Source organism: Marmota monax, unplaced genomic scaffold (assembly GCF_021218885.2).
Source record: "Marmota monax isolate L192 unplaced genomic scaffold, Marmota_monax_Labrador192_F-V1.1 WCK01_AAM20220418_F8-fsc00319, whole genome shotgun sequence".
NCBI classification, from domain to species: Eukaryota; Metazoa; Chordata; class Mammalia; order Rodentia; family Sciuridae; genus Marmota; species Marmota monax.
In genome coordinates this window covers 1,069,010-1,089,677 of record NW_026692103.1, presented here as the reverse complement: position 1 = coordinate 1,089,677, position 20,668 = coordinate 1,069,010, and the positions used below count along the sequence as shown (strand labels likewise).

The window sequence follows — 20,668 nt, the reverse complement described above, 5'->3', positions numbered from 1 at the left end:
TAACTTACTCTCAGGATCTGCTTTGGCTCTTGTGTTTTGCATAAAGCAGGGCCATCTGCCAGAGGTTCATGTGAGGAATATGTCAGAGAACATGTGTAAAGTCCAGGCCACTGTGCCTGGGCATGAAGGGCATCTCAAGAGAATGGCTTATGAGGAAGGCCTGTGAGCAGGTTCTTTTCTGTGAGGGAGAGAAAGAGGGAAGAGGAACTTCCCTCTGATACCCAGGCCCTCTAGACATGACAGCCTTATTCTCAGTGGCCTGCCTTATTCCTGGGAATGGAATGACTCAGTCACTGAGGTCCTCCAGCCTTTCTCTCTCTTTTTTTTTTTTTCCCACACCCCCGATACTGGGAACTGGACCCAGGGCACTCTACTACTGAGCTACATCCTCAGTTCTTCCTATTTTTTAATTTTGAGACAGGGTCTTACCTAAGTTGCTGAGGCTATATTATAACTTGGAATCCTCCTGCTTCAGCCTCCTGAGTTGCTGGGATTACAGGTGTGTGCCACCACACTTGGATCCTCCAACCTGGATTTTAGGGTTGAAAGAAGACAACACCCTGTTCCTGTTCTGGCCCCCATATTGGTTTCATCCATCCTTCTGCAGCCAGAGGCATGGTCCAACTCCCAAAGATGTGCACAGTGGAGTGCCTACCTCCGGAGTTATTAAAAGGCACCTATGAGGGAATAAAATAATGAGGAACTTCTGAAAATCTACAAAGACTTTTGCTGAGTTCACTGTTTGCTTCTACTCTGAGTGGCTGAGTATTTTTTAAACTAATCATTACTCTCTTCCTTTATTTCAATGTCCCATTAATTCTTTAAAAGCTGGGTTTTTGCCAATCACTTAACCATTTTGGATTTTTAAAAAATAACTGAGTTTTCAGGCTGAGCAGGTAGTTCTTCCCAGAGTCATTTCTTCTCTTCGATTCTGGTGTCCAGGCTGGGATGGCCGTGCACAGCCTGAAATTCTCCTGCTTCCCCAGGCTTCGGTTGTTTGGGAACTGGATGTAGGTTCCCAGCAGGAATGTTTGTTTAGCATGAGCTGATGTTTAGAAGAAGTGGTCTCTTTCTTTGCTCGTCCCTGAAGTAGACAAAGAGGTTGTGGTCAGGCAGGAAAGGCTGCAGGGCCACTTTTATTATTATTATTTTTTTAAAGCTATGAAGCCAGGTTTAAGAAACCTGCAACTTCTCCATTCACAAGGCAGTGGCCTAGCTCTTTATGTGGTGAGGATCGGAAGTCCTGTCAGATTTCTGAAGGAAAAACAAAACCCCTGGAAGCCATGGACCTCTAGCTTTGACCAAGTTAGCCTTTGGCTCTACGGTGCAGGATGCCCCTCCATCCTTGGGCCTGCCATCTTTAAACCTGACAGCAGGGCTGGCAACCCACTGCACTCTTGCATTTTGGGAAGGTGGTTGGGAGCAGTTTCAACCATGAAAAATGCAAGAGGGTAAGGGTGCAGTGCTCCCTCGGCACAGCCTCTGCTGAAGAGAACCCCTCTTGCTATGAAGCAAGTAAGCCTTTGCTGAGCAGGCCCAGGTACCGTTTTTTAGTGTCCACAGTTCCCTTGAGTGCCCGTCAGTGTCCAACTCCAAGGAGTGCTAACTTGACAGGTGAACAGATGCAGGAAGGGGCGACTCATCCCACAACAGACAAGCAATCACCAGGGATCTGGCCTTAGCCTTAACCTGCCAAATTCTTCCTTGGGGGTGGCCTCCTCAGCACTGCAGTGGCAGAAAAGGTGAGCTTAGGAGTCAACTCCCTGGAGAGAGCATCATGGAAGGAGAAAAGCGCAACACCAAGTTTTTCCAAGTGTTAACCATTTATAAATAAGTACATTTGCTTTCATACATACAGCTCATTGTACAGATGACGCTCTGTATACATGGGGCAGGAAAATGCATTCATTTGAACTTTTCACATCTATCTCACATAGCTCACATGTACAGACAATAAAACTGCTCAAGCAAGTACAGCAAAGGAAAGTGTCTTCCTTAATTACGGGGCTAGAGGCCTCGTCTGGGTGTGGGGCATCCCCACTGCACGAGTTCACGACTGTGTGGTGTTCAATATATCAGGATAGAGAACAAACATGCATTGGATAATATACTGTACAGAGAAAGTCCTTTACATCTGAGTTATAGAAAACCTAAAGGAAAACTAAGTGCATTAAAGCTTTTTCCAGCAAGTGTCTTGAAAGGACAGCAAAGAGGAAGAATCAAAATCATATTAGTACAAATCACTCTTTAATTGTAGACTGTACATGTCTGTACTAATTAAAATCATCTTGGATTTGGAGGAGACAGAACAGAGATACAGATGCTGTGCTAGATGGAAAGGAGGCCATGCCTGAGAATGGCACCTGCCCTGAGCCTGACAAGGAACTGGCCCCACTCAGCAGGAATCAGCCAAAGGTAAATAACAACAAAAACCCAGAACAGGAAGTGTGACTTACAGGATTTCCAAAATAATCTGTGAATGGAGTGGAGATCTGGAGCCAGCATCTCTCTCTCTCTTTTCTTACCCCAGTAAATTGGTACACAGTAAGGCAGGTACATTCAAGTACTGAATTTTGCAGAATTTACTCTGGTCCTGAGGACTGACGGAGTGAGTTGAGTCCTCCTTGCCAAATTTCCTGGTTAATGGTTAGCAAAGAAAAATTCAGCCAGTAGGTGCTACAACAACTAAGCAGCTAGGCCACTTCCTGTCCACAGAGTAGGTCTATCTTAAAAAACGAGAGCGATGCTGGCCTGCATCCATATGCACCCAGCCACAGCCTGACTGGTCAGCTTAGTGTAGGCATCACAGAGTCAGCAGGAGGAAATGAGATGACGGGGTGAGGAAACATGAAAGTAACACTTGATTTTTGGTGTCCAATTATGCATTCATTTGGTACTGACTTTCAAAGCTCTGACTGTGGCAATCATGTGGCCACAAGCATCTCAGGGTGGCTCAGCTGCTGTGAGGCATTGGACACCGAAATGAAGGTTACCAACACTTCAGCCCTTGAGTGGTCTGTATTATAAAAGGAGTTGATGAAGACCCAGTGATAATTCAAGTAGCTCCACACAGTGGCTCCACCAGCCCCATTGTGCTTGTGTCCAGGCTCCCAGCCAGCCACCTTTTCTTGGGAGCAGCCAGAGCTGAGTTCAAGGCATTGCATGGTGAAGGTTTCCATGACACGTCTTTGTAGGTAGCTCTTACCCCTAAGCCCTTTTGTTCATTGTTGTTAGTCATGGTAGATGGTCGGTCTGGAATTCCTAGAGAAAAGCAGCCTCACCTCTCAGCAAGCATGCAGCAGGGTAGCAGCCCTCTTCGTGGAGGCTGCAGCAGGCTGCCTTTGTAGGTCTGCTTCTTGAGAAGTGGGCAGCCTGAGGACACACAGGTGGGGTGGGCGAGGCTGCTGAGCACTGGGAGCCTCAGTGGGAGATGGGGCACAGGGGTGGGCACATCCTGCCCCTGGGGGGAGCATGTTCCGTTTTGTGGCAAAGATTCAATGAGCAACTGGTTTTGTCCAAGGCATTTCTGCAGTAGAAAAATAACTATCTTTGAATCAAACCACCCAACTATAACACTTCTGGAGTTACAAAGGTTGGTGGCTGAGAGGAACTGAGAGGAGGGATGTTCAGGGGGGAAGAAAAAGGTCCTCTGCATACCCATCCATCCACCAGAGCAAGGGAGCTCTCTCCGGCCTTCTCCCAGCCTCTGTCTGTCTGAAGGTCCAAAGCAGATAGTGTTGTCTGTCTTGCTATAACTGGCATGAATACATGAAGACCCCTTCCAGGTCTGTGTTCCCTTCTTCCTGAACCTCTGAATCTATGGGCCTGCCTGCTGCCCTGGAAGCGGCTCCTCAGGAGGGGATGCTGCCATTTTTTTTTTTTTTGCTACCAGACAAATGTGGTGCAGAGCCACAGCGACACCTAGTGGTAAAGCATGGTGAAGCACAAGTGACATCCACATATCCACTGTATGTGACTAAATCTCAAGGAAAAATACTTACGGATATTAAATTAGACACTAATTAATTTTTAATTTTTCTATTGGGTACATCTCTGGAATATAAAAATACCAATATTTAGAGGGGTTCATAAACTACTATACAATATAAGGACTGAGAACACCTTTCTCTAAGCTGTTCTGTTTATAATAATTTAGTAAAAGTGTTTAATAATCCAGGCTTAACCAAAATTGGCAAACTTGTATATCTGGACATTGACTATACACGATTCTAATTAATGGAGTTTTCCTGAGCCATCAAGTTTAAGCTAAACACATCTAAAAAGAGGGCGCAGGGGAGAGGAACAAGAAGGGTTTGTGCTCTATTAACTTGGGACTTTAATAGTGCACATCTGCAACCCAGACAGATACAACAGCAGATACAAAATGGTCTCCATTTTGTCCATGCCAAATTCTCATGTTACACAGGTTTTCCCTTTACTTTGTAAATAAACATTAATTTTTAATTGTTAACTGTGTGCCTTACTGATCCAGTAAATAAAGTAACCATGTCTCAGGAGTCCCTAAGAAAATTGCTGGAAAAGCACTTTAAAATCACTGCAAATATTTTTTGTATTTAAAAATTCTTAATCTTTTTGATGCTTATATACAACAGTTATTTCTTGTGCTATAAATGTTGTGAGCCACTGCTTGATTTCTTTCTTTTCCTTGTTTTTTTTTTCTTGAAAAATACACTAAAAGACAAGAGCGATTCTGCTTATTTCTAATGAAGACACTACTCACAATTAAATATCCAGTATTTATCAGAGTTACAAATTCAAACAGTAAAGTGCACCCATTTATAGACAGGATGTGATGGAAACCCATTAGTGCAAGGATTCTAGGCAAATGGAACATATGATTTGGTGAGAAACCTATAAGCTGAAGTTGTCACCTCTGTCTCCATTTCAGGGAGTGATGTGAATTGGGTGAATGGAACTTACCAGGTTCCTTTGAAACATTTCCTCCCACCTGAAGCCAGACATTAATTCGGCAAATGTTTGTTGCTGTGGAAGGGGTATCTCTAAAATACAGTACTAAGATCATCCCATGGCAGTGAAGTAGCAAAACAGGGCACAGGCAGTCTGCTTCCAAGGAAATACCTTGTCTCTTGCCCCAATTAACTCCTGTTGGCATTTTCTGATCAAAAACAACTGGAGTCCAGAAGTGATATCTACACCTTTTTGCATGGCTAAAATAGAAATTGCATTTTGACTATTGACATTTTAGATTTCTTGCCTGATAGGGTGTAGACCCCGAATCTCTTTATTTGTATTGGAAAACCTAGAGGAGACCCTGGGGAGAGGTGGCATCAATGGCATAACTGTAAAATCATGACTTGCCTCCCCACCTGGACAGACAAGTGCAGGTGGTATGTGTTGTTTAATAAGCAGGGACACTTTTCTAATAGACTAAGAAATTCTTCAAAATGTAGCAGCTCCCCACTAAGAGGTGGTTAAAATGGGATGAGATGCAAATAGACCAACAGGCCTGAGGCCTGGCCAAAAAGACACCTGAGGCTGCTAGGTTCCTAGCTACAGGCTGATACCACTTCATCTTCTTCTTTCCTCTTTTTGGGGTGCTGGAAATCAAACCCAGGGACTCATGCTAGGCAAATACTCTACCACTGAGCTACACCCTTAGCCCACACTTCATCTTCCCGATGTGGGATGGAGAGAGATCGATGGGTAGAGGCCACTGCTGCCCACCCAGGTCTAGTTGAGTAGCAGGCAGTCTTTACACACCAGGTGAAAAAGTGTCTGGGTCTTCAGTTGGCCCCATTGTTTGCTTCCGGCACACAGAGGTGAATCCTGGCCTGTTCAGGCTTGGGACTTGGGGCTCAGGGGTCCATCTATTTGGTAGGATCTTAGTCAGTAGAGATGTTTCTGATCTCAGCTTTATGCTCCCCATGTCTTAATGATCCTTTCTGAATACTTAACTACAAACAGGTCTGGTCACAGTTGGATTTTATTCAGGAAACTGCTCTTTCTGTAGCCCTTTACTAACAGGAGCAGAATGATTCCTAATAGCAGAGAACTAATGCTCTTTTGTTGAATTTCAGCAGGTTAGTTTGTCGGGTGGAGTTTCTTAATTGAGTGCAGCCAGTGCCAGGACTGTGCTAAGGCTTTGGTCACAGTGGTATTGCTGTCCATTTCATGGTGGCCTCCATCACTCAAAGGTCAGGTGAGCGAACAACCACAAGACCTAGAAGATGTGTAGAGAGTGACTAGAGCAGAAACCTGCCATCTGTGTTGTGCCCCAACTCAGGGCTAGAAGACAGGGCAAAAAGGGGTCCGTCTCCACCCTGAAACATTTTTTGCTGTGTATGATTTTTAAATATCACCCCCATAAACACTCCTAGAAAAAGAAAAAAATTCCTCTAATAGTAGAAAATGAAGCTACAGATCTCAAAATGGAATTAGATAACAATAGGCATGGAATGCAATGGCCCTGGGTAGAAATCCTGGCAATCAATCTTACAGTCCCAAGAGAATCCAATTAGCTTCTCAAAGAACCAAGTTCCTCATAACACCATCTGGGTTCGAACAAAGAGGGCCAACAGAACAAAATCTGGCTCTAGGTGAAGATACAGCTAAAAGGCTTATTGTACCAGCCAACCTTCAGGAAGCTCGCTTTTTGCAGAATCAAATGCTCAGTGTTTCAGGATCTAAAATGTAGACTTTTTTAAACACAGACTTTCTATAGCATTTCACCGAGAATTCAGAACAATCTTTCTTTTCTCGCCCTCTCTCTTTGTGTGTTTATTCCCTTCCCTACCCCTGGAAAATCAGATCAGTAGATTAAAATGCCTCTTAGAAAACCAATGTAGTGACATTTTAAATAATTATTTTGCACACCCCCCCCCCCGACTTTTTTTTGGCAGTGCTGGGGATTGCACCCAGGGCCTTGTGCATGCTAGGCAAGTCTCCACCTCTGAGGTATATCCCCAGTCCCTTTCTTCCAGTTTAACAGACTTATTTCTTCTCTCTCTCTCCCTCCTTGATTCTTTTACCCCACAGGAAGACCAGTAATAATGCAAATGAACATTCTAGATCTGATGACTGCACGGAGCTGGCTGACAGCCTGGGGGAAGAGACCATGGCACACAAATGCACTGGGGCTGGCTATTTGGATAACACTGGATAAGAATGCAAAGGCAAAGGGGCATCACACTCTTTCTAAAGTTCCTAGAAGAAAACGAACAAGAACATCTTACTTTTTAAAAAAGAAAAAAAGACATTTATACAACAAGAACATCAGTGAAAGCGATTGTCTCCTGGAAAAAGCTGACCAGTATGTCTGATCTCCCTGGGTTAAAGCACACGGCACAAAAATCTCCTCGTTGGCATCTGAAGAGAGGGAGAGAGCATGTGGCTGGGGCACAGACCAGAGAAACTAAAGTTCTGGCTCACCAGAGGCCAGCTTCCCAGTCGGCTGCATGCAAAGAATTTCAGCATGTGGGCTGCCATCTCTGAACACCACACAGAAACTACATGAGAAATTAAGCCAGAGAACTACCTCAAATGTGGAAACCAAGCCTGAAAATGTGCAGTGAAAACATATGGGTCTCACTCCAACAAATGTCTTTTAAACATTAGACTCCACAAATGGTCTCTTTGGTTTGATAGGGGATGTCTGCCCTTGTCGAGAGTCCCGGGACAACTGCCTGTACAGGTTGTCCTGGTATGCCTGAGCCACAGGTAGGGTCCGAGCCACCTTCACATCAGGATAAGAGGAGGCCTGGCTGACTCTCTCCAACAGGTCTCCACGGGACCCATTAGCCAGCATCCCATGGGGGCTATAATAATCGTCCTCTAGCAAATGGCCATTCTGTGCATTGTTGGTTTTGTTATAAAAGGCAATGTTGCTGATGGATGACGGTGGACTGAAGGACTCAGGCTGAGGCAGGCTGCCTGGAGACGTGGGACTGAGAACAGTATCCACTGACGACACTGCCCAGGTCCGATTCTGCTGGTGAAGGTGGGGGTACTGTTGAGTCCGGGCTGTTTTATCTATGATCCCCATGAATGGTGTGGTCCTGGATCGAGTGGGCTCACTGGGGTAACCTCCCTGAGTGGGAGACACTGGTGACAGCTCATCACATGACCTATCATATGCCGGTTTCAGTGGGATTTCCATTTGCTGAATTGAGGAAGAAGGCCGGAAGGTAGGAGTTAGGTTGGAGGTGGATGAGATGCTATTGCTAGATGGAGAGAAGCGAAGGCCCACGCTCTGGGAGTGCAGCAGCGGCCTGGGAGTTGGTGGATGGGGTTTGATTTCATTAGGGTTGACACTGATAGGTCTTCTGATTAAATGTGACACATCAGGGGAACCTAATTGGCTGGAGGAACGCTCCAGATCTAGTTTTGAGTGACAGACTGGGTAATAGGATGCTGATTGGCTACGCCCAATCTGGGGTGTCTGGCTGTATCTCATACCACCACGATATGCTGAGGAAGGTCGTTGTGGAAGATCTTCTTTGGTCAACCCTCCATGCTGACAGATGGCACCTGCACTCAGGCTGGCTTGGACATGCTGCACAGGCCTCCCATCTCCTACAATCCCCCCAATTGACCCTTGATAAACCAGTCGGCTCTGACTGACTCCTATGTCTCCTTGTGAAGACTGGTATTTACTGGCCATTGAATGGGTGACTTGGCCATAGGCTCCTGTGGGGATGACAGTGCTTGAATGAACTGCTGAGCTGGGCTGGTTACTTCTCACAATCTGGGCCTTGGCAGGCTGGAGCCTGAGCCCTTGCTGGGGAACTGCCACAGGAAGCTGAGGCATCTGGTAAGGACGCTGGGCCATCTTGGATAATGGAGATTTTGGTCTGCCAGGAAGCTGACTAACATTTGTTTCCTGCTGATAGCGCACGGGTGAACCAGATTGGGATCTATAGACACTCATGCTTTCAGCTGGAGGGCTGGCCCTATACTGAGGGCCTCGGCGGAGTGGGGAAGGGGGAGGGCTTGGGTATTCTTTGCCCTGCCCTCCCACAGGAGGGGGGCTAAACCGATAAGATCCACCCTGATGAGCTGGGGAAGTATGTGGTGGACTAGGCCTGTAATGAGAATTCTGGTGAGTTGGAGAAAGAGCAGGTGAGGTGGACTGATATCCCTGTCTAGTGGGAGAACCTACAGAACTATTGGACCGGAAGTCAAAAACCTGGTGAGAGCCAAGAGGTGAGCTAGAGATGTAGGCTGAATCCCGATGGGCTGGAGAGGAGGGTGGGCTCTGGATTATCGGGAGCCCCTGGCTGGGCCGAGCCTCTGTCTGGAGGCCGATGGAAACATTTTCTACATCCTGTTCCAGGTACTCCTCCTCGAATATATCTTGTACAGAGTATACATCTTCATTCTGTGGTTCAGGTTCTGTTTCTTCTGGTAGCTGCTGCTGAGGTTGCTGCGGAGGCGGCTGCTGCTGCTGCTGCATCTGTCTACACTCCTCTTCCACTCTCATCAGAAGTCTCTGGATCTCGCGGTTGTTTGGACACAGCTTGATGGCCTCGTTCAGGTCCTCTAAGGCTGCTGCAAACTGTCTGCTTGACAAAACGCAAACATAAGGATGGGAGTTATTCTGAATCAACAGGAATCACCAAGAGTTGAAAATATGGTTACTATTTTGGAAAACTCTGGTGGCATCTGTAGAAGTCTGGGGTGATTTGGTTTAGTTAGATTTTTTTTTTTTTTTTTGTGGTACTGGGAAGTTAACCCAGGCCCGCTTACCACTGAGCTCTATCCCTAGCCTGTTTTAAAAATTTTATTGATTTATTTATTGTACTGGGGATTGGACTCAGGGATATTTGACCACTGAGCCACATCTCCAGCCCTATTTTATATTTTATTTAGAGACAGGGTCTCACTGAGTTGCTTAGCACCTTGCTTTTGTTGAAGTTGGCTTTGAACTTGCAATCCTCCTACCTCAGCTTCCCAAGCTGCTAGGATTATAGGTGTGCACCACAACACCTGGTTAAATTTTATTTTGAGACAAGATTTCACTAAGTTGCCCAGGCTGGCCTTGAACTTGTGATCCTACTATCTCAGTTTCCTCAGTGCACCACCATGTCTGGCTAGTTTGATTTGTAAGGAAGGAAACAAGTAGGCTGTCATTCAAAAAGAATCTGGAATGATTCCCTAGACCTTTCATCCTCAATCTCCCTTCTGGCCTCTCTGGGGTTAGTGGAGAAAAGTTCCCACTGTGTCAGTCCAGCCAGGCCTTTCAGAAAGATTATCTTGGTGCCCAAATACACATCAGAAGTATGAGGGTTGAGTTGTCATTTACAGTGTCACTGTCAAATAACTTAGGAACAAAACAGTAACTCTAATATTAAAATACCTTGCTGATCAAGCAGAAAACTTTCTTTTATATTCTCAATATTTTGGCTTTAAATTTCAGGCCTGTTCCGCTCTAAGCAAGAACCCTGTACTCTGCCCTTTCTACCCCTCATCCCACAGCACTGCTGTGTCTCATTCTGCTACATCAAAGCTGGCAGGGATTAGGCTTGCTGATAGGTAAATCAGGTTGGAGCTGAGCTTACCCCAAACAGATTCCAATTTACAATGAGAAAGTGAACTTTGAAGAGACATTCCCATCCTCTCTATTAACACTGCCTGGCAAAGCAATGAGTAGCAGTGATTAGCCTTGTGGGAAAGGAATAAACCAAAGGGAAAAAAATTTAATAGTAAAGTTTCTGTGAAAACTTTGTTACACTAGCTAGTTAAGATGAATATCACTGCCACTATCATCGCTTGACTGTCTGGGTTTGATTTTCATGGCCATATCATATCCGCCTGGTCATAGCAGTGAACCCAAAGCAGTTCTTTCCCATGCAGAATTTGAGAGATGGTGGGGAGCTGGGTAGGAGGCATCAAGGGCAGTGACAAGTTATCCAAAGGACAATGATGGCAGGTTCTAGGTCCTTCTGGAGGCTTTTAGTACCTAGTGACCATCCAGTAGATGGGCATGAGGAACTGAGGACAATATTTCTCTTGGCCCTCCTGACTCTCTGTGTGTATGTGTGTTAGTGGTGGTGCTTTAGGTGAGGAGAAAGGTTGATGCCCACCAGATTTGAGGAGAGCCTCAGAGGGAAGACAAATAAACCAGGGGTTTCGGAAATGTCTATGAAGAGAGGAGCCTGTGATGGTCAGTTAGTGATCCACTCTGCTTTTCCTTTAAAAGGGTCAGTGGAATATTTTGATTAAGTGATTTCCTCTTTAAATCATTAGTGTCTCTTTATGCTCTCTGATTTGTGGTTGAAAAGTGACACATGGCAGAGGCTTCTTGGAGGAAAGTGCCATTCACCATTTTACTTTTCTCCCAAAATAAGGTTTTGGTCTCCATATCCCAGAAGATTTGCTGATCTTGAGCTGAGTGCTGCTACCAGAGCCATCCCCAAGCCTGGCCTAAGAGTCCTCAAGGAGAGACATATTTGGGTACATATGCCCCAGGGTGGCCTACATTGCCTTGGCCAGCTTTTCAGAAAAGAGACCTCTTGCTTTTCACCCTTTCTCTCTCTCTCTTTCCTCACCTGCTGCTGCGTTTTGCCCTTGCTCTTGCATAGTAAGCTTCATAAGATTTCGGTTTCAGCTCCAGGGCCTTAGTAGCAAATTCCTCCGCCATTCCAAAATCCTGTCATTACAATAGGTGTGCAAGTGAGTCATTGAAGAGATATAAAAAATAGACAACTTGGGAATAAAACAAATTATATGTACATTTTTTTGACATTTCTGGATGGAATACCTGGGATTCTGGACATGCCTGCCATGGTTCTAGCCACTGGTCCACAGACTAAAAGTTTCCTTGTGCCTGCAAATGTTCACTGGACTTTATGGCCCAGAGTATTACAACACTTTTAATCTGGCCTTTTTCTGCTTTCTAGCCAAATTCCTTTTAGCCCAGAAGCCAAATGTCAACCCTTCACAGTGAAGCTCCTGAAGTTGGAAACTTAAATTCGTTACACATACTTATGAGGCAAACAGCAAGACATTACCACCTCAGGTGGCCCCTCATCTTACCCACACCATCCTGCTGTGCCCACTAGTCCTTGGTTTCCTAACAGACGAGTGAGAATGTGTCCTATGGAATCCAGGAGGAAGGGGTCTGAGTAAAGGCAAACTGTACCGACTACGGAAATGGTATAGGGATGTCAGACAAACCTGGGCTCAGTTCTCTGGTTTGCATCATAACTCCTCAGAGAGTACTGTGTATTTTCTCACCCATACTTAACTCCACAGGTTGGATCGAGCATGATAAAGCATCCAAGTGCTATATGTAGTTCCTAGCACATAGTAGGTGTCTAATAAATTGTACTTTCTATTTCACAGAGGCTTCTCTAAATTGTTCTTCCTCTTACTTGGTTTCTTGATTAGGAAACATTTAAAATAAAAAAAATAAAACAAGAGAGGATGCTGGCTGTAACTGGGGTCTGGGCTACACTGGAGGCTCCCTGGCGGAAATCTGCCTTTTCTTTGAGAACACCTGGGAACAGGGGGGACCAGGTGGGACAATGCTAATAGGCAGAAGCATTGTTTATAATAGAGTCCATGGTTTTTAAGATCCCCTTAAATACTAAGCTAAAGGGGAAGGGCTTTTCTTCTTTAATGTCAAAGCCATAGTATAGCTCAGTAGCCTCTGGTTACATTCATGATTCTTAAGGGAGAAAACAAGGCTTTAGGCAGTACAAAGGCCCTGGGGCATAGGTAAAAAATGTTCTGAAAAATTAATGAGAAATTTTCTACTGAAGAAGATAGACTTCTGGTGCTTAGCACCAGTGTTGGCCCATGGGAGGTAATTATTAACTTTCTGAACAAGTATGGAGCTAGAGAAAGTATATGAACATATATGGGCCATGTTCTATCCCTACTCTGTTTTCTACCTCATTCTTTTATTTTTTCTTTTGGGATAATCATCACTTCTGGGAATATGAGAGTACTTTTAAGAATTTGATTATTTGCTAGGGAAAGAAAGAAGCTAAGGTTGGCAGCAAATTCTGAGCCTTGCCTCATTCTCACTAGCTGAGGACATAGAAAACCCATGGGGCTGCTGCTTCCATTTCCCAGGAGAAACCTCAAGCAGAGGAACCTTGCTGCCTTCACCCAAAGATGACTCTCCGACACTATCTTCCCTCAGCAGGAATCTAATCCATGTTCCTGCTTCTCTCAGCACCCTGGGACAACTCTGCCTTGAAGGTCGTAACTGTGTCCTCTGTGACAGCCATGTTTGTTCTCAGGGCTCTTTTCATTGTCAGGTTTTAGGACTCGGGTGGATGACATAAAGGTCACATACATAAATAATCTTTCTGAAATTGATAGCAGATTCCTTGCCACTAAGGCTGAAATCTTGCTTCTGGTTACATTCCTGCTTGGCTTAGATTATTTCTATCTCCTGAGGAATAGTGAGACCCTAGGCTGGCGAATGTCAGCAATTCCTGACGTGATCTTAGTGATTCCGAGTATCTCAGAGAGTTATCTCGCCTCAGGAATGTCTGTATTCGTGGAAGCAGTGACTGAGGGTGTTTGAGACTGTATCTGTAAGGCAGGCAAGAAGGACCAAGGATGATTAGGGTGAGAAAGGGCCAGAAGAGTTCAGAGATTCCTTTCAGAGCAAGAAGGGACACAGTATGCTGGAATAAAAAGATAAGAAAAGAAGCAAAAAGTTCAAGAACAGCCTTAGAAATTAAAACTTTAAGTCTATGGTCCTGAGTTGTCTTCCCAGCCTTTCCTTAGATGACTGGGAAGGAAAGGAAGGGAATGACTACAATTGGTACCAAACTGCAGCTGGAATTCTAATGACTATTGCCCTCACATTTTCCCAAAGACCAGAAAATAGATTAGGCGGATAGGGAAGAGGATGATGATATTCCAATCATTTTTAGTGGGAAATATGAAAATTCAGAATGCTACAAAGTGCCCAAAGCACTTTCTCCACTTCTGGATACAGATTGTTGGCTTTGTTTCTTTCAAATTGCAAATGTCAGTGTTCTGTGAAGGACAACCAAGCTCTGTGGCAGACAGGACTGCAGGGACCTAGTACAAGCTAGTGAGTGGCATGAACTTTCAACTTCTTGGACTGCAAAAAGGAGTTGGGGATGAGAGGGACTTACATTCATTTTCCTGCGACATCGAGAGAGGTTGAGGAGGAGAGACACCTTTAGCTCCCGGAAGGTTTTCAGGTCCTCACCAAACCCTTCTCTAGGGAATTTCTTCAGAGCATACTGGTAGCGCTGGGCAGCCTCCTTTACTTTACCTTTCTAATAGGGGTAGAAAAGCACATTGTTGGTCTGCTGAGCAGCTGAGGAAATTTGATCTCTGTATCCTTCCTGCTCCTAGAAGTTGACACTCCCATACACCCTGATGGTGAGAACAGAAGGATCTCAACTCCTCTACAGGAGACTCACTTGACAGGAAAGGAAAAGTAGTGGACCCCCAAGTTACAAGACACAGAAACAAAGTCTTGGCAAATGAAAGGCCCTGGACCCCAGCTTACCAACAGGATTCCAAAGGGCTGACCTGGCTCATGTCAAAACTCATTTTTCTTGAACTGCTCTGCCTGGGACAAACCTAACTTCCTAGTCACAAACACTCCACAGTAATTGCTTCTCCTGTGGTTTCTGGCTTGTCTGGAGACTCTCTTTCCTATCTGATGTTCTACCTTGCTTCCCTCCAGGAGAGCATATTCTCTTCCTCACATAGAATGTGAGAGTCCAGCTGTTGTTTCCTCTAATCTTAGGGCAGAAATTAATGTCAATCAGTGGTGGAAAAGGCATGGGGAATGTGGTAGGAGGGAAGTGAAGCTTAGAATCTGTGATTCCATCTGACTTTGTAGGAAAGATTATGACTGACCTAGGGATCTGGCCACAGGGGACTTGAATTTTTCTTACATTTTGTTTCTGAAAACTTGTAAGCTGATCCCAGAAAGAGATGCAGGAGGCCCCTACCTTTCTCTACTCTGTACTGCTGCAACTCCCCAGGGATCCTGATCTTTTATTTTCCCTTTAGCACCTTTTGCTAGGAGAGATATGAAGTCTTCCAAGGTAGAATTCAGTGTAAGAACAATAATACCTCTGCCTATTTTCATTAGAAGTTAGGTCTCCTTGCCCTTGGAAAACCAGAAATTATGCTATGACCAGGGCTTATGTTCTCAACAGTGAAGCCCTTCTGAGATCATAACTAAAACACCTATAGTAATGAGAACCTTCTGTGAAGTGTGAAATCAAGGTTGCATCAGGGATTAAGCTTCCTGAAAGACCTGTATTATCATGAATCTCACTCAAAAGGTACTCAGGAAATAGAATTCTACTCTCAGGAACTCAACACTTTTAACACGATGGAAGAATGATATGATTACAATTGTTTCCTCATCTTTTAGGCCTGGGGATGCCTCAGGGATTCCTACTGCTAAAACTGGGATTGGTTTGTACTCATCTTTACGAGAAGATGATCCAGCTAATTTAAACACCACAAGATGACTTTGGCATGGAATGTTCTAAAGGAACTTCCTATGGGCCATGTTTATGTTAGGGGACAGAGACTTCAACTCAAATTGTGAGTACAGAGAAACTTCATATTTTTGGTTGTCATTCAGTGACACTGAACAAATCTTCTAACTGCTATTTGTCTTGGTTTTCTTATTTTATTCAAGGATGCTGATGGGCTATTCTACTACAGACTTTTAAATCTATGTATATATTAAACATGAAAGCTAAGAACAGTAGATTGGAAATAGCTATATTATGTAATTTTTCTTTTACTTGTCTCATGAGTTTCTCACTTAGCAACTTCCACGTAGAATCTGTTACTGCTTGTTAGGGACCAGGTTGAACCAGGGCTTTGGGTTTATCAGCTGCAGGCAGGTATGGGCTACTCTTGCTTTCTTGTTGGGAAGGCAAAATCCCAGATCCTCAACTTAGGAACCCATCACCAAGGAATGACATTCTATCTCTGCTTCTAATAAAAGATGAGAATTGCCAAGATTCGGAAGATTCTATGTGTAGATAACAGTGGCTATTTTGAGGAAACTGTTCCTCCTGTCCTCACCTTATAAAACATGTCCCCCTCTTCCATCAGCTTGCTCAACAGGATGATCATGATGTCTGGTTTGGAGGTAGCCATCGCCCATGTGGCTGGACCTGTAGTGTACAGGATGCATGATGGGTAAAAAACTCATACAATGTAAGGGTGGTAGGAAGCTAGGTGAAAAAAATATCCCGGGGGAATTTCTGCTGAGAGAACAACTTGCTCCACAATAATTACCTTGTCTTTTAGACCTGGGAGTATTTTAGTGACTCCCACTGCCAAGAAGCTGTATTGGATTTGTATTCACCTTAAAATAAGAATATCTGAACTGTCTAAGCTTGCACCGTAGAAGGGCAGCAAAGCCTGCATGTTCTTATGAGTATACAATGGTGTCGTTTGGAATTATTTAGATCAGGAAATTAGGAGAAAGGGTTTACATTAAAGTTACCACAAGGTTTGAGAAATCCAAGAAGGTTAATTTATTTTTGATCCAGGACTCAAAAGTCCCAGGTGTTTAGACTCTTGCTTTTTAAATATGTACTTCAGAGAAGGGAAACCACTGAAGACTCTAAAGGCTCCCTTAATTTATAAGTAGCAGAAAGGACTCCCAGAAATTCACTTTGAACCAGGAGCACAGTTTGAATATCAAACAAACACGAAACAAACCAACATTGCTGAGGACTACTTTACCCACAAAAAGAAGAAAAGGTTAAATTATTAGTTTACAGATGCCTGAATTATTTACGAACTAAATTTTACAGGGTTAGTTATCAAAAGTTCAAGTTATTCTCTACAACAGTCATTTTTAAAAAAATCTTCTTTTAAGGTGAAGTAAATTAAAAGATTAGAGGTGTAGGGAACTCATGCAGGCTAAAATCAAAGAGGAGAAGGCAAAGCTGACCAAGCCATCAGACCACGCCTGATGCTGACAGCGGTGAAATATACCTCGTGGGCGACTCGGTAACGTCTGACAACCTTCAAAGAAAGGAGAAAACAAAAAGTTGTAGGAGAGGAAAAAAAAAATGGATGAAGGTGAAAAAAAAAAAAAAAGAAGGAAAAAGCAGCAGTGAGAGGCAGGCAGCAAAAAAGCCAGCACATCAGCCAACCCTTGTCTACAGTTCTGTGGGGAGGGGAGCAGCTGGGACAGCAGCAGCAGGGGCTTGAGAGTCTGAAGCACATACAGAGCAAGGGAAAGCAAAGGCTCATGGCGCTGCAGGGATCCAGGATGCTCACAGGGTGGGCTAGTACAGAGGGAGCACTAAGCTATGCTTAAGCTTAAGGTCAGGGCTTTCTTTTGGCTAAGGTTTCTAGGGGCATGGCAGAGAACCATGAAACTCTGGACACAGGGAACTACAGATCATGGCTCAGCAACTTTTCTGTTCATTTGGGCAATAACTGGGCCAGGGCAGAAGGGAAGCTATATTTACACCAAATACCCAGGGCAGCCAGGCCACTGGACCAGTCTGGCCCCTCGGCACAGATGGCCAATGCCATCTTTCTTTCTCCTACCTATTTTAGCTCCTTTCTTCAGGAGAGTGACAACAACAGAAGTGTTCCGGCACCCAACTGCCCTATCCAGAGGGCGCATCCCACTGTAGTCAACATGCTCAATCATGGCTCCATGATCCACCAGGAACTGGACCTAGAAGATGGATCAAGCAAAACAGTTAACAGAGGAGCAAGGGTTCAACGTGGACCACTAAATTGTTACTTCACCTTTAATCTCAAGACAGTATCACAATGGAGAATCTTCCCTATTCCTACTGTCCTGAGGCTAGTGTGAAGACACTCACCACCTCAGCATCACCATAGAAAGCTGCCAAGTCCAGTGGGGTGCGGCCATTCTTGTCGGCATGGTCTGTGGCAGCTCCATTATCCACCAGAGAACGTACTACTGAGAGATGACCCTTCAAACAAGCCCAGCTGAGGGCTGTCAATCCTTCTTTGTCCATTAAAGCAATAGAGGCACCTATAGGAGCAAGTGATAATATAGGACTGAGGAAACATGAAAATTCATAGCAGATGGAAAACTAGTACTTAAGATATAAACACTGCCAAAGAACACCTTTTGTTTTTGGATGTTTCATTTTAATATTGACACTAATATATCAGTTATATCTCAATAAAACTATTGAAAATTGATCTTGGGACTGGGGATGTCCCAAGCAGTAGTGCGCTCGCCTGGCATGCATGGGGCGCTGGGTTTGATCCTCAGCACCACATTAAAAAAATAAAATAAAGATGTTGTGTCTACCGAAAACTAAAAAATAAATATTAAAAAATTCTCTCTCTCTCTGTCTCTCTCTCTCTTAAAAAAAAATTTATCTGATAAGCTGCCAATATAATAGAGCCCAGTAGTTTTACTAGGTATTTTAAGTGTTCTACAGTCTATTCCCAAGCTTAGTCTCTATCAGTAAGTTTCATTATTCTCCTGTGGGAATCTTCTACTTTGGTCAAATGGATGTGCTCATTGCCTCTAGAATCTCCTCCCATAGATGCTCCTGAATCCTCACCTTTGGTTAGGTTGCTCCTATGGGTTAAATACTTCACTTTTCCCATAACTTGCCTTACTTCTACCCATTTACTAGAAACTGTTCCAAATCCCACTGACTCCAATAAGCTCTCACAATCTGTCATTAATTTATATTTTGAATCTGCTTAATATATTCTTTTATCTGTTTTTATGTGTCCCATTTGCATATAAAAATTCTCAATGAATGTTTTCTGAAATGAGTGGAAGTCTTCCATTTTTAACAGTGTAAACTGCTTGAGAGATTCTCATAAAATAGGAGCCCAATACATGTTTATCACTTTATTCCCCCTACAAAAGTAGAGGCCATGTACTCATGGGAGGATACTGAACCCAGGTCACAAAAGAAATTCTGGATTTAATCTAAAAAAGCCCAGTTCATAGAAACATAGAGTAAAATGATATTTCCCAGAGGCTGGGGGATGGAGCAATCAGAGAGAGATTGGACAAGGACACAAACTTTCAGTTACACAGGAAGAATAAATTCAAGACAGTTACTGTACATGATGGTTACTATAATTAAAAACAATATTTTGTACAACTGAAAATTGATGACAGAAGATTTTAAGCATTTCCACCACAAAAATGAGTATTGTGAAGTAAAAGTAATGTTAAGTAGTTTGATTTAGCCATTCTTCAATGACTACATATAGCAAAACATCATGTCACTTTAAAAAATAATTAAGAAATCACTCAGAGTTTAAACAGTTAGCCATCTTCAATAACCCCATACCTACCATCTTAATCCCTTTTATATTCTGCATCTGTATCAAACATTTCTAGTTTCATCTGTAAGGATCAAACATCCTTTACACACTGTTATGTAAAATTAGTCTGCAGTTCAATATACATTTTGTTCTTAGGCCTAGGCTGCAACTCTTCGATGGCAGGGAACCCATCATTTCCTTGACAGTTTTGAAGAGCACCTAAGACAATCTCTACATACAGATGGAAGGTCCTACTTACTAACTAAATTAGAGATCAACTTAACTTACTGCACATGGGACACTTTTTCAGGATGCCTCCTTAGTTGGACAGGATTCAGATGTCAATTCAAGTTTTGGCTCTGCCACAGTCAGGCTAAGGGTCTACTCAGCAGTTATCTGGCCTCTACCCTTTATATCCCTAGATGTCAGCCAACTTGTGGTTTCCCATAGTATGATGAAAAACTGGAAGGCACTAAACCTCCAAATGGGATGAAAGCCCTTTATGCATGGGTTTATCTTTTCATAATGGTATAGTCTGCAATTAAAACACTGACTCTAGAGTGAACATGGAATGAACTTGAAACTCCAAAAAGTTTTCTCAGCTATAACATCTGTAAGTTCTCTGGACAGCATCTCCAGTGGTGGAAAAAGCAGAAGGATAAGAAGATTTTGGATGAATATTATAGATAAATTGATTTTATAAAAATAAGGAAAATTGGAATTTAAGACATTAAAAGGATATATACACGACAAATCTGTAAAGTGTTTGATACTTCCAAAATTCAATTTGTAATCTTCTCCTTCTCTCTTTTTTCTAAAGTAGTTAATGAAATCACAGTTGTCATCCATCTAAAGTTCTAACACTGATTTTACAACTTTGGAGTTATTTTCAACCCTTCTTTCTTTCTTATTTCTTGTATTTAATTAGGATTTTTAATTTTTTCTGCAATCAAGCTTAGGGCCTCATGCATGCTAGGTAGCACTCTGCCACTGAATTATATTCCTATACCTTTTTATTTTGAGACAGGTTTTCACTAAGGTGCCCAGGCTGGCCTTGAAATTTGGGATCCTCCTGCGTCAGCCTCCTGTGTAGCTGGGATTATAGGTGTGCACCACTGGGCCTGGATAATAAGTCTTTATATACAAAATATTTATTGCACTTGTTCCTTTTGTTCTATTTTGATAGTGACTGTCCCTGTATTAGGCCCTCCATATGTTTCATCTATTCTATTACAATAGCAGTATCATTCCTACATCAAATTTTACTATTCACACTACTGCCAGAGTAATTTTTTTTTAAAGAAAGAATAGTACTGGCATCAATATCTTTAAGGTTTTTCTTTTTTGGTGCTGGAGGATCTTGTATCTAGAGCAAGAGCTCTACCACGGAGCTACACCCCAACCCCAACCTTTTAAA

The 20,668-nt window shown here is 43.4% G+C and overlaps 1 protein-coding gene and 1 long non-coding RNA gene across 9 annotated transcripts in view; one reads left to right on the top strand and one right to left on the bottom strand.

The window, feature by feature from the left end:
- Positions 1–1,804: 1,804 nt before the first annotated feature.
- Positions 1,805–20,668, bottom strand: part of Tanc2 (tetratricopeptide repeat, ankyrin repeat and coiled-coil containing 2) — a 467,438-nt gene continuing 448,574 nt past the window's right edge. For 6 of the 8 annotated variants that reach the window (XM_046460981.2, XM_046460989.2, XM_058584913.1 and 3 more), the window contains 7 exons: positions 17,808–17,983; positions 17,524–17,656; positions 16,960–16,989; positions 16,036–16,127; positions 14,103–14,249; positions 11,529–11,629; positions 1,805–9,539 (listed from right to left, as the gene is read on the bottom strand). In XM_046460981.2, coding sequence (XP_046316937.1) covers positions 7,586–9,539; positions 11,529–11,629; positions 14,103–14,249; positions 16,036–16,127; positions 16,960–16,989; positions 17,524–17,656; positions 17,808–17,983 — 2,633 coding nt within the window. In that variant the 3' untranslated portion in view covers positions 1,805–7,585. The remainder of the gene's footprint in view (positions 9,540–11,528; positions 11,630–14,102; positions 14,250–16,035; positions 16,128–16,959; positions 16,990–17,523; positions 17,657–17,807; positions 17,984–20,668) is intronic. The other 2 variants (XM_046460997.2, XM_046460959.2) reach the window with 1 other exon arrangement.
- On the top strand, positions 9,077–18,299 carry LOC124104228 (uncharacterized). Its single transcript, XR_006855385.2, has 3 exons — positions 9,077–9,183; positions 15,368–15,543; positions 17,533–18,299. It is a non-coding gene; the product is annotated as an uncharacterized LOC124104228 (long non-coding RNA).